Below are 19,467 nucleotides of genomic sequence, written 5' to 3'. Positions count from 1 at the left end.
ATCAACAATGGAATTAAGTTTTGAGTTCAAGGACCTGACAACACTTCACAAATGCTAAGTTTTCAAATAGTTAGTTTGAAAATTTGCATCAAAAAATATTCTGGTAGGTATCAAGCTTAAAGGTACACCATCAACAGGACTCTCAGGGAGCTGTTACTTCGTTTATCTAATTATACTTTATTTAACATGGCATTTAATCAAATAGAACACTTTGTAGGCATAAGAAATACACATACTCTAAGAAACTTAAAAGCAAAGTATAATATCTCATTACAGTAAATCACATCAAGATTACAAAGACTAGACAGGATACTAAATCATCCACTCTGGTTTAAAAGTCTTTCTATTAAAAAAGATAAACCAAATATATGTGTTTCCAGTCAATATGAAAAATCAGTGGTGGCTGGTTGTCAGCATTTCCACTCCAGTCAGCTTATGCAGATGCAAACAGCTGAACAGAAATCTCAGTGTCAAACCAAGGCAAATTCCAACTTTTAGTTCAAGAAAGATTCCTGAATATGTCTAAACACATTAGTGGTCTGGTGGCAGTACAGGAGCAGCAGATAGGATTTCAGTTGAACACTTTTGCCATTTGTGCTTGTCTAGGGCCCAGAAGGAATTTCTGGTAGAAGTCAGCTCTCTAATTCTATGGGATCCCTGCAGGATCCTCTGATCCAGAGGTCTCCATGAGACCACAAGACACCGCTCTGTGTTGCTGTTCATCCAGATGTAAGGAGATCATCCTGTAAACATAAAGCTACAGGCTCAAGGAGCCTAATATATCACCTCTAAGGCAAGTTCAAACCACCCTGTACACTCAGCTATTGTAACACTTTCCTCTAAATAAACTTCATCCTTCCTAGGGGTAGGAAGGTTGTTAAAGTCACCTTCCATTGTTAATTTAAGTATTTTCCATGATTCAGGATGTAATGAAGAAGACTTTGCTTGTGTGCTGCTGAAAGTAAAACCAAGAAATTTGAGGGGCAGATAGAGAAAAAGCCTCTTGCAAGGACTTTTCATTTTCACATTTACAGTTTGAGGTGTGATGCTTGCAGTTCATCTCCATAATCTATTCTGGTGAGTTTTTTTACTTTATAGGGAATATTATTGACTTCTCAACAAAATTAAGGGTTGCAATCCATCTCTTACTGACTTTTAAAACCCCATGGCTTTGGTAAGAGCACAGGCAACAACTAGCTAACATAGTATCTTTAACCAAAACTGCTAATACTGATATATTCAAAAACCAGAAAACTGACTACTGAAAAAGATATATTTTAAAGTTGCCCACAGAAGCTGATTCTGGAAAATCAGAGGCATGTTTCAAAGGTAGAATTATGATTAGACTACTTGTGGTGTTTTAAGCATTAGACCATTCTTACAACTCAAATAAATTGTCCTAAGTATTCTACTCTAACCACTAAAAACTCATCACTGTCCTACTTTTTCCAGGTGACCCTCAACAAGTACTTATCAGCAATCAGGATCTCATTTAATTTTGTATCTTCAGCTCATCTTTAGATGTTTTACATAGTCATTTTAGTGCTTGATGAACACTCAAGTGAATCACTACAAGATTCCTGCCTCAGGCATATGGTAAATGTCAGGAAAAGTTGAAAGAATCCTTATTCCACACATTTATTTCAGACCTCAAGTATCTCTTACAAATTCAAGTCCAAAACATTTACTGTTGTGTTCTAAGATTTATGAACTCTGCATCCAGAAATATCACATATGTACCAACATACTGATGACCCACTTTTATTGCCTATAACCACCTGCCTTTAATACAAACTATTTTTAAAGCTCATGAAATTGTTTAATTTTTAACTGTTTTCACCTGCATCTACTTGGGAATACACTATATATTTTAAATGTTTTCAGAATCCGTTCAGGTCTCTGCCATATCCCAAATTATATTCAAGTATCAAAGTTTAAACTGTACTTCAGAAAGCTCTTAAGGGAAGAAGTAAGTGAAAAACTGGTTTTCACACATCACATCCAACTGTCTTGCACAGGTTGGAGTGTGGTGCAATTTAAATATCATATTACATCTCATTTGGCAAATTGAAGTGAAATTCCAAATCCAGTTTGGAATCATTTTACATAGCCTTAACTTTCCAAGTGATTCAGAATTTTAAGGACCAGTAATATTTGCACCTTTATAATCTAAATTAGGACACTTATTCTTTAAGAACACTTAATTATCACAGAACGGTTTGTGTTGGAAGGGACCTTAAAACCCATCTTGTTTCAAACTCCTGCCATGGGCAGGGACACTTCCCACTAGACCAGGTTCCTCCAAGCCCTATTCTACCTGTCCCTGCACATTTCCAGGGATGGGGCAGCCACTGCTTCTCTGGGCAACCTCTGCCAGGGTCTCCCCACCCTCACTGGGAAGAATTTCTTCCCAATATTCCATCTAATTCCACCATCTAGCAGTGGGAATCTATCCTCCCTTGTTCTGTTACTCCAGGCCCCTACCTAAAATCCCTCTGTAGCTCTCTTGGAGCACCTTTATGCACTGGAAAGAGCTCTCAGAACTCCTTGGAGCCTTCTGTTCTTTAGCCTGCCTCCAGAGCAGAAAGGCTCCAGCCCTTGGAGCACCTCTGTGGCCTCCTCTGGATTCACTCCAGCAGCTCCACATCCTTCTGATATTAGACCCCAGAACTGGAGGCAGCTCTGCAGGTGGGGGCTCACCAGAGCAAGACAGAGGAGCAGAATTCCCCCTCCATTGCTGCCCATGCTGTGGGAACAGCCCAGCACATGGAGGTGGGGGGGCCTTCTGGGTGTTGGCACATATGGCCAGGTTATGCCCAGTCTCTCATCAACTCCTTTTCCCAAGCTGTCCTTCTCCATACTCCATCCATCCATACTCTACCATACTCCATCCATACTCTACCATACTCCATCCATACTCTACCCAGCTTGAACGTGTACCTGGGATTGCTACAATCCCAGTGCAGCATCTTGCACTTGGCCTAGTTGAACTTCATGAGGCTGGCACAGGCCCATCTCTTCAGCCTCTCCAGGTCCCTCTGCATGCCATCCCTTCCCTCTAGCACCACACAGCTTGGTGTCACTGGCAAACTCCACCTCACTGCCCACGTCATTGACTTAGAAGTTAAACAGTGCTGATCACAATTCCCAATCATGAGAACACCAATTGTCACTGCTGTCCATTTTGGACATTAAGACACTACCCAATAGTTTAAGGGCAGATTGGAATCTTAATCCAAAGATTAAATGAAGCTGACACCACCACATTTTCACATCATCGTATCTACACTATCTTTGATACTTCCTGCCCAACTGTGTCAAATTTGTCAGAGAACAAATTCAACCTGGCTTATTCTTTCACTTCTCATTTTTAAGGACAGTAAGCAGAATGACCGCAGGGAGGTGGCTGCAGCTGAAACCCAGTTATTCATACAGATAAAGAACTGATGTAAATTCTGTGATTGCAAGTCATTCATATTGTACTAACAGAGTCATCTACCAGATCTGGGGGAACAACTGTATCTCACACAACACTACTAAAAATGGGTCAGTTAAGAAAAAAAATACTTTCAAGCTTTAGACCATGGATAGGACACTCTATACAAGGATAGGACTAAATAGCACAATCCAGATAAGATAATGGCCTGAAATAGTCACAAGTTCTTGTTTGATATGGCTGAAGTATGAAGAGTGTACAAGAAAAGGTTTAAATATTTACTTATGTTTGAGTTATTTCAGCCTCACCCCTTTTTGGGGTCTGCAAGAGGAGCAGGCAGGGTAGGAAAGAACTAGTGTTTTCCCTCCAACCTAACCACATCCTGTTTGCTCACTATAAAGGAATGTCATAGCCAAAGGAGGAAACTTGTGTTATTTAAAAGTCCTGGGGCTTCTCTGAACCCAAAGAAATTAAACTCTGAAAGCCTTTTAAGTAAGAAGGACCACCACTCTCCAGACAGCTCTCTTGAAATCACAATTCCCCAAGACAATTCAAATCAAATACTAGGACAAATAAGCTACTCAAGAGCTACAAGCACCAAAATGTCCAGCATTCCTAACATCTTAGCACTTCACCTGAAGATCAAGGCACAAGAAGCTTTGGCTGCGCAGCTTTAAAACCTGTTTCCTTCTCAGATAAGCAGCACCACAGGTCTATCAGCTTCAGAGCAAGGACTGCAGAGATCTTCTGCAGAAGACCCAAAATTAAATGAAAAGATAGAATAAAGGATGACAAGCATGTATTTTGCTTGCAATTACAGATTAAGACATAATGAGTTACAAGTCACAAGCAAATTAAGACTGGATTACTACATGGTTTTGAGTTCCTATTTAACAGAAAAAACTACACCTGTAAAACAAATTTGTTGACAAAAACATAGAGTGCCGTGAGGAAAAAGCATATCCCTATTCAAGCTTTATACAATACATAAATAATTTATTTATTGGGAAAAGAAAACATTAGTTTAACTTTATGAAATGTATTTTCAAAATGCTTTTCTGAACAGTTCAGATGATGATAATCAAAAGCAGAAGCATCTTTCTGTGTTAAGTGTAACTGCTGTGATCTTGCTCTTGGGGAACAGCTTCATTATGTACAGACCATAGAGAGAAAATAAAAGCAAACATCCAGATTATGAAAGTCAGGCAGATCCTGACAAGACAGTCACCATTTTGTACAGGAGGGTATCATTCTATTGCTTCAGCAAATAATTTCAAACACCTCAAAGTCACAGCAAAGAATCCACAGAGCCAGTGACACTGACGACTTTTTCTAAACTGGGCATTTCTATGACATATTTCAGCTTGGATTCAAGGCTTGCACCATGGAAGCCATGATGGATGTCACAACACATGGACTATCAGTGAGGACAGAGCACACAACCTCACTATCAGGACTTTAAATCTCACTGCCACTAAAGGATCATTTTTAACTAGAAGACACTTTATACAGGTCAAGTCCTGGCTTATTTTAAAAAATGAAGTAATGTTTTGGAATAAAAAAATCTCAACAGGAGTACAGTGTTCCAATGGGAGTAAATTAAGACTAGTATGTCTTCACAGAAACATTTCTCAGCTGATCTCAGATGTGTGGGGTCAGTGGTCTCATCTACTGAGTAAACAAAATCTGCTTTCTCATACTGGCCAGGAGCATGTAAAAACTTCTAGTTCCCAGAAAGTGTTAACAGTATCTAAATATCCAAATTCATTAAACAACACCTGATCTAATACTTTATCTATACACAGCAGTATCTGCTGACTCAATGAAGGAAAAATCGTTATTTTGCTAATCAAGAATCAAATACACCACGATTCTAGCTAAATACCCTCAAAAAATTGTAGAACATAAAAATATAGTTCAAGATAAGTTCATGGCAAAAAGCATTCTTTGAGCAATACAGCTGAATCCTTAACACACACTCAGTCTACCCCAAAGAATCAATTTTTCTTTGATAGCTATTAGATTTCTCAAGCAACCATCTCCCTCCATCTAAGTTTGCCAAGGTTTCTTCCCAAAGCTGCCATTTCATTACCTCAGCCAAAGTATCAAATATGATTAAAGACTTCTCAAATGAGTTGGAAAAATCTTAACGTCAGTGAAAAGTTATTCTTCACATGCTTGTATTCTAATTTTTCAGACTTTGTTTGCAAGTGATTTCTCTGTTACCAGGCACAGAACAATAACAACTTCAGCTGTGTTGTACCAGGTCTACTGCAGCTGAAATCCCGTTCTTCCAAATTGAATTAAGGTCACAATAAGGAGGATCACTTACAGAATATACTCATTCAACAAGAGGATTGCAAATGCTCCAAAATTATCCAGTCCAGCTCAGCAACACTTAGCTCCACTTACCTGCAAATCCAGCTTGCCACACTTAAAAGAAATTAAAGATATACATCAAGAAAGAAAATTTGGAATAATTTTTGGAGCAGAACTGGCAAGGAATCCCATATGTATGCTTTATTCACAGGCCTGAAAATAAATTTTTTACATCAGAACTTCCACTGTCAGTAACTCACTTTTCATGGTTTAACACTGTGTGAACCACACACAAGTTTTCCTGAGCAGTGCAAACGAGTAGGTCTAAAATACAACACCAACGTACCAAAATAATTCCTTGAGTATGCACAGATTCAAAATATGTCCAAAATAATTCCTTGAGTATGTGCAGATTCAAAATCAGTCCTGCCTGATTTACTTCATCTTCTCCACTTTTCTGAAATCTGGTTTCCTAAACTAATGAAAAGAACCCCAAACTGCAGTAATCCAATCTGCTGGGGTTGGAGTTCAAGGTTCAGTCAACAAACTGTGGAGATACACCAACATTCTCCACAGCAAAGGTGCTGCAGACCTTGTACATCAACTTTAGTTTTATTAAGATAAACTTACTCAATACTTTGCATCCTTAAGGAACCCAGAACCACTCTGAAGACCCAAGAAGGGCATCTCTGGTTCATGCTTGATACACTCATCAGTTGCAACAAGTCTGCATCATCCCAGTGGAGGGTGACCTGTTTTTTTTTATTTATACATCTGCCCTTCCCACAAGGGCTACAACAATGAAATCAAACTGGCCTTTAAAGTATCAGCACCTAGAGAAATCAAACATCAAGACAAAAACTGACTAATCACTGGAATCTTCTGGCATGCTTGAGGTTCTCAATAATGATCAAGCTGAGCTGCAGAAAAAGACAAATTTGAGGTATAGCTCCACATCAGAGAAATAGTTTCCAGGAAATTACTTCAGGAACAAACCTATCCCTTCTAGCTGAATTATTCCATAGCTGTATTTTGATCCTGTTTTCTGTGAGGACCCAGTGTTACAATAGACAGATGTTTCCTATTTTAATGACAAAAAACAGGCATTTAGACAGGACAAGTAACCCATGGTAGCATCCTTAATTTCACTTCACCTTACACTATTTCATACAACTTTTGGTTCTTGAGGTACATCAAAGTTATAAAACAACTGCAAAGATGTCAGATGCCTCAATGTACATGCCCAAGACATGCACAGTAGCTGTTTGAATCCTTTGACCTTTGCTGCCTGTGTTTGTCAGGCAGAGTGAAAGAAAAAAAATAGTCTTTCTATAAATTACAAAATGCCAAGGAAACCTTTATATTTGTTTACTCAGTTAGTTAGACCTGTTATCTCAGACCAACTAATGCCAAATATTCCTGAAAAAATATGTACCAGACTAGATCAGGTTTCTTCCATTACTGTCTGGGTCCTGTTTATCTTAAATTTCATATATATTTTTGGCATTTATAACATTGAATACCAACAAGTTCAATATTTAAACATATGACAAGAAATAAAAAAATAACCTTTCTGGAGATCAGACTACCCTGCAATGCCTAGCTATGCTTGGAAATGACAATGTTCTTGCTACCTTTTAAGCAGAAAATCTTTTTAGGCATTGATGCCATTTTCTACACCTTCAATTTTTCCCCAATCTGAAATATGACACTGGCCACTTTCTTACTACTGCTCCTATTAGTCTTCCCTTAACACACTTTGGTAGGAAGAAGGTGTAGCTAGCATCCATGAGATTTGTGTGCACTATTTGATTTCTCTGTACTATTATTACAGAGAAATAATGTTAGTAAAACTATTTCTTGAAATGGTTTCCAGTTCCAAATTACCTAGCAGGGAAGCAAGAGTTCTTGAAAATCTTGAAGATACAGTAGGAGTGATAGTGCAAAAATTCAACATAAATAATTCACCTGAATGTGCATTTCACTTGCCCAGATATACAAAGCATACCAGAAAGATGACTGAACTTTAAAAACCTTATTTTAGTTCTTAGAGGAATATATATATATATATATATATATCTCCAAGCTATTTATATTCAAAAATACTATGACATGAGCAGGAACACCAACACACAGAAGGTCAAAACATATGTCTCACTCCAGCCACAACAATCCTTATTTTGTCCTAAACTGACAGTTATTCTTTATTAAATATCTGAAAGACTAGCTATCTAGTCAGACTATCTAACTGCTAGAAGACTAATAGAAGCATTAAATACAGGGCTTGAGAGACACAGTATCAGAATATATTGTTGGGGGTTAGGTGTCCTTCCTTTTGTTTCTTCTCACCTATAGAATTTTTTGCACGTTAGTTTTGGGGAAAAACTGATTGCTGGTACTTAGTGGGTGCGGGGGCAGCTGGGGGCTGGCTGGTTTCTTTGGCTTGAGAGCGAGACACTCGCTGGGAGCTGCTGTGGCCGAGAGAAGGGAATTTGCCATCACTCAGACGGAGCTGCTGCTGCTGCTTCTTTCTTCTTCATCTCTGGGCCTCACACCCCCTGTCCTGTCGGGACGTGTGGCAGTGCCAGCCTGGAGCTGCTGATCCACCTCGTCCCCCAGCCCAGGATCTCAGCTCATCCCTGCTGTTCCAGCTGAGTGTTCCTCAGAGCCCTGCAGGAGCACCGGGACTGACTGCCCGAGGGGTTTGTGAAGCAAAGCCTCTCCTCCATCAATTCCTGTCTCGGCCGAGAAGGCTGTCACGGGGTCCCTGCTTCTGTTTTGTTGTTAATGCTGTAGTTATTGTTGTTTGTGTGCCTTGTTATACACACTGGTAATGAACTGTTATTCCTAAACCCAGATCTCTGCCTGAGAGCCCCTTGATTTCAAAATTATAATAACTCGGAGGCAGGAGGGTCTACATTTTCATTCCAAGGAAGGCTCCTGCCCTCCCTAGCAGACATCTGTCTTCTAAACCAAGACATGTATCAGAAGTAGTTTCATCTCAGCATTCTCACTCTGTTGTCGAGCATGTGATGAAGTGTTAGGTTTCAGTTCCACCAAAACACCGCCAAAGAATAGGTGATTTACTCTGCGAGCAAGTTTGTTCATCACTGGAGAGAGGATCCTGTTTCTGCCTAAGTAGCTTTAATTTGGGAGTTACATATCCTTGGACTCACAGAATCATTAAGGTTCTTAGATTTCAAGAACATCCCAAATCCAGCTACATGCCCAACACTGCCAAGGCCACCACTAACCCATGTTCAAGTGCCACATCCACATTGCTTTTAAATCCCTCCAGGGATGTTGACTCTACCACTGTACCAGACCAGACCAGGGCTGGACAACATTTTCAGGGAAGTAATGTTTCCTAATATCCAACCTAAAACTTCTCTGGCACAATTTGAGGCTGTTTCATCCTGTCACTTGTTATCTGGGAATAGAAAGCCCCCACCTGGCTCCACCCTCCTATGGAAGTGTAGAAAGTGAAAAGGCCTCCTTTTCTCCAGCCTTAGTTCTGCCAAGTCCTTCAGTCTCTCCTGGTGCTCCAGACCCTTCCCCATCTCCATCCCCTTCTCTGGGCACACTCCAGCTCTTCAATGTCTGTCTTGCTGAGAGAGGCCCAGGAGTGGAGGTGCCTCACCAGTGCCCAGCACAGGGGGACAGTCACTGCCCTGGGCCTGATGCCACACCATTACTGTTACAGACCAGATGCTATTGGCCTCTTGATCACCTGGGCACACCTAGGTTCATGTTCAGCCACTGTCAATCAGCACCCCCAGGGCCCTTCCCAGCTTTCCAGCCACTTTGCCTCAAGCCTGCAGTGTTCCATGGGGCTGTGGTGACCCAAGGGTACAATACAACCCTTGGCCTTGCTGAACCTCATACAACTGGCCTTGTCCCATCAATGCAGCCTGTCCAGATCTTTCTGCAGAGTTTCCCTGCCCCCTCCAGCAGGTCAACACTCCTGCCAAACACAGTGTCCTCTGCAAATTGACTCAAAGCTCACTCATTGCTCTGAACTTCTGAGGATTCTTTCTTCCTACATATTGCATGCAAAAAAACCCTGTAAATTCTCAAGGTCCTCATAGAAGTGACCTGGATCATGCAAGTAAACCAATCTGAAGCAGATGAAACATTTCCCAAAAGTTACTTACATTCTGAAAGCTCTCAAGATATTTAAGCAGCTCAACAGGAGGACTTAAAAAAGTTGGTAAAGAAACTTGAAAGTGTAGTAACATCTTTATCCAGTGTAACTTTAAAAACAAACATCTGGAGTTATGAATTTACTCTTGAGAGAAAACCTCAGCTATTTCCCCCAGTGAACAATTTTTAGAAACTCCTCATAAAGATCTCAGAGAAACCCTGTGTCTTGGTTTAAAGGATAGGTGTCTGCCAAGGAAGGCAAGAACCTTCCAGGGATGGAAAATATGAACCCGCTTCCTCCAAATTATTGTAACTTTGAAATTTTGGGGCTTTCAGGCAAAGATATGGGAAAAGGAATAACAGGGGTTTACTAATATATATATTTATAACAAGACAACAACAACAGTGGCAGCAACAATAAACAAAATCAGAAACCCAAGAACAGCCTTCTCTTGGCTGTCAAGCACTTTCCCCTTCAGTGTAGTTATGGCCACAGCTGTCAGGGGTGCTGCTGGCTCCCAGCTGGGCAGGGATGGGGGCACTGTGATCTGAGCTCAGCAGCCTCTCTCCACAGGGTCAGTGGCACCTCAGCTGGTGGGAGAGAGAAGGGGCTCCCTCTGCAAACTCATGGAGGGCAGCTGGCCTCAGGGCCACTCTGGATGGCGAAAAAGACTGTAGCAGGAACCTTGGGGCAGCAGGCTGGAACAGCAGAAGCAGACCCAGCGTGGTAAAACAAGTGCAGCAAAAACTCCAAATGAGTGACATGAGCCATGGGGGTTGGACACCGTTTGTGGAGTTGAGGTGTAGCAAAAAAGCCCAAAGCACCAGCAGAAAACAATAGGGCAGGGCAGCAGCAGCCAGGCTTTCACAAGCAGCCAGAAGACACTCCCACTGGAGAGAGGTCAAGCTGCCCTTTGCAATGAGGCTGGATGTTGAAAAGATCCCAGTTCAACAGCTGCTCCTACGAGCAGAGGCTCACCCACGGAAATGAGAAACAGTGAAAGACAAAAAAACTCCACAGCAGCACTGAATCCCCTGGGGCAGCAGCAGTTTGGCACTAAAACCACAACTGTCTCCACTCTGATATCAAGAGAGTGAGCTGAGCCCAGTCCCTGGCCCTCAGCCAATTCTCCAAGTATCTCTACATTTGCCAAGAGAAAACCTCCCAGCTAAGAAAGAGAAGCAAACTGTGCCCCCTTCTCCATCCTGGCCACATCTTTTATCTCTCTTAAGTATTTACCATCTCTTAAGTCATTCCCATCTCTGAGACAACAAATGGGAGAAAAGTTTCCTGAGAAAGAAAAGAAAAAAGGAAAAATCCTAACCTCCAACACCCTACAATGAAGGAAAAAAAAAAAAAAAAAAGCCAAGCATGTAAGTATAAGCCAGTCAATAATGAGGACATTGTGTTATAGTAAAAATCAAATATAGGGATTATATCACTACAATTACTCAACAATATATGTTGGAGTTTGAAAAGCTGATAAAGAACGGGTAACTGAAATAAAGAAATCTAATAATGCATGTTAACTGCTGTGCTCAACACAACTAGGAGCAAAGGAGAAACATGATGTATTAGTTTAGAAAGAAAAGTGCAATTTAAGATATTTGACATAAGACCTTGGAGATGGTAGGACTGTTTCTGCAATAGGCGGGAAGAGATCTCCAGCAGGAGCTGATTCTGAAAAAATCTTGCAGAACACAGGTAAATAGCCAAACAGGTATTCATATACTTAGTTAAACTCTCTCCTTTTCAAAAATCTGTTGTGAAATCAAGTATTAAGTCACAAGAGTTTGGAAGGCTGTAGCATGAAGGACTAAACCTTTCAATCTGTAGGAGAGAACAGGAAACTGGATTAATCTTTACAGACCCAGATACAGGGAGCTCTACTACTCAGAAATTTGTTTTTGAGACAAAAATGTTCTAGTTTGCAACCTTTCTCAAAGTGATGTACAAGAAGGAGTATACTCATCTGCTTCAAGAATTACACTGAAGCAAAACAGGTCAATGCTCTATTAAGGTACCCAGAAAGTGTGTTCAGATAAGTTGTTAAAATGGTATCAAAATTACTTTTCAAAACATAATTATAGAGTTGTGTTCTATGGTGGCAAAACAGAAAGACCTCAGCAAGTTTAAATCTTAAGGCAAATTAACTTGCCTGTCCTGCCAAAAGGCACTAACCTTTAAAGAGAAATCAGACACTTTCAAGCATCCCAATCCTGTCAGCTAGGCACAATAAAACCCATCTGTCTTTATTTGGATTATGAGGAATTAGTGTTAAAAAGCTGCAATACTCTGACTCCCTATTTCCAAATAGAAGAATTTGGCTTTTTACAGCTTCCTGTCAGTAGAGTCAGTTACTTTCCTCAAGTTAATTTCCCCTCAGTCATTTCCTTTGCTCTTTTTTTGAAGTCTTGTGGAAAAATGAAGTTATTGATGCCACAAGCCTGACTGTAGCCATCCATACACACACACAAGGTTGCAGAATCCCTGAGCTGTAAGAGACTTCAAGTTCATCTCATTCCAACCCCTGCCAGGGCAAGGAAACCTTCAACTAGACCATGTTGCTCTAAGCCCCATCCAACCTGGTTTTGAACACTTCCAGGGCTGGGTAGTCCATCAACTCTCTGGGAAAACTTTGCCAGTGCCCAGAAACTGAACAGAGCAGTTGGCCTCCCACAAATGCTGACATTCCCACCAAGTGTTGGATTCCTGGCAGTTCAGTGGTTTCAGGCTACAAAGGGAACCTTACCCAGTAATTGCCACTAATTTTGTGTTACAGCACACAGGTGCAAAGACAGTGGGAAAATAAGCAAAGTTCCAAAACACAGAAGATGACATTCAGAGGGTGATTTTAGAGACAGCAAGACAATTTCCTAGAAGGAGAACAATAACAGTGTAGCTACATGTTCAAAGACAATGATAACAGAAGAAACGAAAAGCTCTACATTGAATATTCGAAATATTTACAGTAGGTGGCAGGTTACTGTGCTTTTTCAATTGATTAAAAAACTCTGTGTTAAAAGAAAGCTATTTGTTTTCTCCCATTCATCAACCACTATTCAGGCACTGGCAGCAGCTCCTCTGTGAAACTATACTTGCTATCAGCAGTTTATTCCCACAGCCAAGAGCAAAACATAAAAGGCAAGTTTCCAAATAGAAACTCCTGAAATTCTAAAACTCATGAAACACTAAGAAACACTATTTAAATTTTTCTAGCATTAGTGGATACCAAATCAAAGCCATATATGTGCCAACAGACCCAAAATAACAAAGCTGAGTTACTCTATTGCATCCCAAAATTCCAATAAGAGAAACACAACGGCTATTCCGTGGCTACTGAAAGCAGTAACAAGTAGCTTCAAATTCCTATCACCTCAGACTATCCAAAACTGTTTAAGATCAGTTTTTTTTGGTGTTGTTTTGAAGAAAGTAGATCAGTGTATTTACAATATACTCACTCTCGCTCTTTCTCCGTCAGCTTGTCATTTATATTATCTTTGATTGTAGACCGGGAGCCCTTGTGAATTATGGGATACCTGAGTGGCACTTGTAAGAAGAAGGATATCATGGAAACCAGGTGAGCAGTATAGCCCAGGGCAACAGCGATGCTTCCATCATCTTTTGCTGTCAATGACAAAAGGATTCTATTATTAATTGTATCCATTGAATCCTAGTATTCATCTTTATTGCTCAGAGAACAACAATTAATGTAACTCTCAGAACTCAGGGACAGAAGGAGGCCTGGAGTAATTTTGGAGAGTTTTACAAGTGTTTGCACTTCACTGTGTTGTGTTTGCCTCTTGTGACAAGGCACAGAAAATGGGTGATGGCTTGTTCTCCTGCAAATTTAACTTTCAAAGCTACACTGCCAGGATGGGGGAGGGTAAAGAAAAGATGAGAAAAATAAAACAAAATTCCCAAGACAAAACTCAAGTATGAAGCTTTCTGCATTTCTCTAGATGGAGTTGACACATGAGAGTGGGATAGGGAAAGCTGCATTCCTCCTCAACTTTATTCATGAGTGAGATCAGCTGGGAGAGACACTAACCCCAAGCTACAAACTCTGTTCTTTGCCAATAGCTGGAAAAACTTAGATTGACTTTAAAACTTAGTTGTAAAGTATCATTTTCAATTTGACATTTAAGGTTTTAGCATTAAAGCTTCACCTGCCAGGAACAGATCTTGCAATTGAAACTACATATTTTAGCCATATAAAGGCTTTTCCTTTCTCTTTTCACTATTTTTAATTTTTTTCAAGGGATACAGACAGCACTAGCAATAGTCATCCCTTCTGGTGCATCCATGAAACTAGCTGAACAGAGGACCTTCAAGAAAGCTTATAATGATATTCAATGACCATAATGAGCTCTACCAGAGCCTGTCATGATATATGTATTTAAGTTACACCCCTGTTTAAATAGATTTTGTAAAAAATGTTGAAAATTTGCAGCAAAACTGGCTTTTTAGGGAATTTTTTTCATCCTTCAGATGCCTAGTTTTTTTTTAAATAGTATCTACTGAGTCTGAGTTAAGATCCATGCCAGACAGCTGGGTTTCAAATTTAACTGCCTATTTCACTAAACTGAATGCTTAGTACTTCCTCCTTACAATACAATACTTGTAGAGACTTGGATAAAGAATTAGTAATTCTTTTGCAATGAATTAATACCAGGAAACTGAAAATTGGCCAGAAGATGGCACACCACTGATTTCTCAAGAGTCAGCAAACTGAGTTCATCCTCACATTTAATGCAACCATGGAAACAAAGCAACAGACTGATAAATTTGGTCCTACTGACAAACTAATTTGTTCTAAAGATTATTCCTCCAATATTCTAGTATCCAATATACACATTATTAGTACAAGCTAATTACTATGAGGTGGCTTTAAAGAGATGGAGGTTTTTGCTCAAGAAACCAGAGTGAATAAGTACTGGGGACAAGAAACCCTCAAGGGGATTTTAATGAATTGCCAGTTCACGTCAAACATTTGTAGATGAATGCATGCCGTTACCGTACAACTGTTATACAGGCAGGCAAATATGATATATTTGCTTCTGAAATAGGATGAGGCCTGACAGTTGAAGTAGAAGGTCACTTATAAAGTACTCCATACTGTTAGAGAGATTCAAAACACTTTTTTGCAAGGTATTTATTTGACAAGTTCACCAGCTACTACAGCAAATCAAATGGGGATTCATGCCTGTTGCCCCACGAAGATTTATGGACTAAAAGTAGCCCAAACAGAATTTTAAGCCAGACACAAATATTTTCCAGATTCACTGAGTTTGGAAGGTACCTCTGGGAATGGCACAGCCCTCAACCCCAGGTCAGAGCAGGTTGTCCCTAGTATGGTGTCCAGCTGGGTTCTGGGCATCCACAAGGATGCAGACTTCTCTGCCTTTCTAGGTAACCTGTTCTGGTGTTTCAATATGCAGTCTTAGAACACAGAGGTGCCTTGCTAAGAGTCAAAAGAAACCACCTTTGTTTAGCTAGGAAATGCCAACAAATAATTCTTAATTTTGACCAGATCTTTTTGGTCAAAAATTGGACCCCAAGCTATTGTTTATTAATTTTACAAAGTTTAGAAGCAGTCTTAACTGTAACAACTACATTAGGAATATGCAGCTACCTTGAAAGTCTTCAGAATTAGGAAGCTTGACTCCACAAACAAAGTAATCCTTTTGGTTATTCTGTAAATTTAAAATCAACAGTGGGAAGTGAGCATGGAACAATAACACCCAGAACACCAAAACCTTCATTAAACGTGACAACAAACATAACAAACAATAAAATCAAAATCAAAAAAACTAAATATTCAACTAAACTTACAGTGACTGACATTATTTTAATCTGCATCTCACACAGTTCGAAAAAATAAAACACTTTTTTAAAGAGTGAAGAGCTTTATATTAATTCATATATGAATATATGAAGCTCAACACTTCAACATATGTTTCTGTGCACTCAGCTAGCCTACTGTCAGGGTTAATTTATGTAATTGTACACAAAATGGAAATCACCCATTAAACTATAGCTATTCTATTTTCATAGAGGGCACTGTGTAAGAGGCACTGGCACAAGTTCCATCCCTCTAAAGTTTGCAATCTAAAGACCAAATGTAAGAAAAAGCTGAAATAAACAGAATGAGCAAAGAGCAGATTCTGTCACAAGTAAAGCACAATATTTGCTTGCAGTATAGGAAGTCCATTTCACATTGAGCAGGTTGTCAGGATGATGAAAACATACCAAATCAATAGGGTAGATGTAGGATAGCTCTGACAGCAACTGCTTGCATCGAATAGTCTGCTGGGCATTTGTCTTCAAAAACTGTTCTCTTTGGGGAAAGAGATTCCAAAACCATTATTTTCTTCAAAAGCTCCAAATAAAGGTACCAAGCTGTCACATCCCTTTTGCAGCTTTCCAGTTATCACCTCCTATCCTCCAAAAAGTTAGGTAAATCCACCCAAAAAAATAATACGGCATTTAAAAGCTAATTTTTGTTTTCAGGCATACCATACATTATAGACATATTTTGACTGCCAGAATCAGGTATTACAAAGCTGTGTTACACTAAAGCACATCTAGAAGTCCTATCAGAGTCTACACATACAACCAAGCCTCTGTTTTCTTCTCTTCTAGACTTGTACTGGTAATCATTAATTTAGATATCTATGAATTGTAGCAGGGATGTCTTAACAGAAGTTTTAGGACAACATGAAGAAGAATTTGATGCCAGAAGTCCCATTTTCAATAGCCTACTCTCAAGCTTGTCTTTTTTTCAGTTACAGAATAAACATAGGTCCTTTTACCTCTTAGCAGTGCATTCCTTTTTTAATTCATGCAGAGATTCATTATGCTCTTCAAGTTTCTGATATTCAGTTCCAAATGCATTTTCTAAAGAACATAAGGAATCAGGGAAAAAAAAACAGTATGAAGTATTTTCTTAATTATCCAAAGTTTTAGAAGTAGATACTGACAAAATGTTGGCAATAATCCTCCACTTATTCTTACCCTCCCATTTTCCATATTATGCTCCCAAACTAGAGAATGCCAGCACAGGAGGAACACTTGTTTTCATGCACCACACACCATTCACCAGCCAAATACAACCCATCAGATTTCATCCTTCTTTAATACCTATTCCTCTCACAACCACACAGTGCAGTAATCCAGTTATCAGGTCTCAATATCAGCATAGCCAGAATAAAGTACATGGTAAAAACCATCCTATTTAGCAGTGACTAATACTTTAGACTCAACTAAGTATTGAAACAAAAAATCCTGCAACAAGATCAAACATGTGCCTGGTTTGGTCTTGGTGAGCTCCAAAGAGGCAGTGATACAGCATTTCACTACAGAAGACTTGCCCAGTAAAGGTTGATACCAAGATGGCTGAGCATTTTATCTGTCACTTTCATATCAAAATATTAGGAGAGATTTTTGTCTTCTAATGCTTAAAACTGAATCCAAATCACAGGTACAGCAACTTCCCTCATGATATTAAGAAGTCTCTTTATCATGGCAATGTTTACTGTACTATACTGCAGCTCTTCTGATGTTCTCATAAAATGTCAAACACAGATTTAAGATTGCTTTGGAGACGTGTCATAATAAGAAGTTATTTAGAGACAAGATACCAGAAACTGCTTTCTAAAACTCAGTATAACATAGAGAGTGAAGAAATTACACCTAGCTGCAAATTTCAGATAAAGAAAAAACACAAGCACATTACAACCAGGCAATGAAAATAGAAAAGAAACCAGCATTTTCATTCTGGTCAGAAACTAGGCTAAGGTTTCTACATTTACCTCTATCAAGCAAAGTACTTTTTTGCTTATGCAACAAGGCTACTTCTTGACCAAGAGCCTTCTTCTGCCGCTCCAGTTCATTACGTAGCACCAGGATCTTCAACTGTAAACATTCGCTCTCCTTTTTCTACGAGAAGAAATACAGATTTTTTTTTAAAAAAAGCTTCTCTGCACAAAAGCAGTTTCATAAAAAGGTGATAGGAGGGAATGAAAAAACAGGACAAGACTAGCACCTGCCTAAGAACTGAGTTCACAGATTACCAGAGGAAACAGATTCTCAAAGACTCTAATCATTTTGCTGCTTTGGAAGGAAAGCAACACAGTTGTGTGCCACAGTGCTTGCTCCTCCTGTGGGTTGTATCACCTCTCTTGAGCCCAGACCAAAAATTAAGAACAGTGCTTCATCAGGACATAAAAACTGACAGCACAGCACTAGCAGCAGGATGAGCATTCACTCCCTGGAAAAGGGCTCACCAGCAAGAGGGAAGGTGAGCAGTAAGAAGCTTATACAAAGTTTTTGGTTTTTTCCCCCAGGAACTGGAAAAAGGCTGGAGATGTTCAAGCTGCACTATTAGATTCAATTCCCAGCTTCAGGACAATGAGAGTAAGAGGATACAAAGAAAAGGTTGAGAGTTCAGTCTAGACAACAGAAAAGGTTCCCAGGAGACCTGAGCACCCCAGTGGTCCAAGACAGCTGGAGAAGGAGTTTGGACAAGGGCCTGAAATGACAGAACAAGGGGAAATAGCTTCCACTGCCAGAGGGCAGGGTTAGATGGGATATTGGGAACAAAATTCTTTGCTGTGAGGGCGAGTGAGGAGGCCCTGGCACAGGGTGCCCACAGAAACTGTGGCTGCCCCATGCCTGGAAGTGTTCAAGGCCAGGTTGAACAGGGCTTGGAGCAGACTAGTTTAATGGAAGGTATGCCTGTGTATGGCAGGAGGGTTGGAACTGGATGAGCTTTAAGGTCCCCTCCAACCAAAAACATACTAGGATTGTATGATATAGCTTTGCTCTCATATATTTAAAAATGAAAAGCCTTTGCAAGGAGGGATGAGCACATCCATAACTGAAAAGATTATGGTTAAACAGTCAAGATACCAGGAGAAGGTAAAGAAGCCCTGGGCTTGAATGACTCACAAGAGATTTCATATTGTCCCTTACGGAAGGTGACTTCTTCACCTCTTCATCTACTGTGTAACCCCTGTAATTACAGCCAGTAAACAAGCTCCCCAGTTTGTCAAATCCTTGAGCCAGTTTGACACTTTTGGAACTTAGCTGAGTACTCTCAACTCAGAATCTGCTTCACAGCAATAAATTAACTTCACACTGCAAATGTGCCCTTTACAAGGCACCAGACACATACCAGTACCAACATAATGAAGTCCATGGAAGTACTAAAGAACCACAAACCACTCCTGTTCTGTCAACTCATCTTTAAACCAAGATCAGCTTTCCTGGGCAGAAAGCAGAAGTTAATGTCAACAGACTTCTCTGGGGAGGGGAGGAGAGCAGGCAAAACTAACTGTCAAAAGCTGTTGTAAGATCTAATGCAATTTCTGTTCAAAATGACTGTGTTGCTTGAGTGGCAGCATTTGCATGAATTCTGTTTATCCAAAAGGAATCAGGGTGCAAAGAGATACACCCAGTAGACTCACCTCACCCTAAATCCACCACAGGTTTCTGTCATGTTTCATATAAATCATTAGAAGTTTGTTTTTCCTAAAATAATTCTTTCATACACTGTGCAATGTTT

General features: G+C 39.9%; 1 protein-coding gene across 2 annotated transcripts in view; it reads right to left on the bottom strand.

The window, feature by feature from the left end:
* The window catches only part of UVRAG (UV radiation resistance associated), a 97,073-nt gene that overhangs the window by 39,014 nt on the left and 38,592 nt on the right, over positions 1–19,467 (bottom strand). For both annotated transcript variants that reach the window (XM_033518183.1, XM_015639120.3), the window contains 5 exons: positions 17,714–17,840; positions 16,715–16,799; positions 16,152–16,239; positions 15,535–15,595; positions 13,361–13,526 (listed from right to left, as the gene is read on the bottom strand). In XM_033518183.1, coding sequence (XP_033374074.1) covers positions 13,361–13,526; positions 15,535–15,595; positions 16,152–16,239; positions 16,715–16,799; positions 17,714–17,840 — 527 coding nt within the window. The remainder of the gene's footprint in view (positions 1–13,360; positions 13,527–15,534; positions 15,596–16,151; positions 16,240–16,714; positions 16,800–17,713; positions 17,841–19,467) is intronic.

This window comes from Parus major, chromosome 1, assembly GCF_001522545.3.
Source record: "Parus major isolate Abel chromosome 1, Parus_major1.1, whole genome shotgun sequence".
Taxonomy (NCBI): Eukaryota; Metazoa; Chordata; class Aves; order Passeriformes; family Paridae; genus Parus; species Parus major.
The sequence above is the reverse complement of the archived record's forward strand: the minus strand, read 5'-3'. Positions and strand labels throughout refer to the sequence as shown.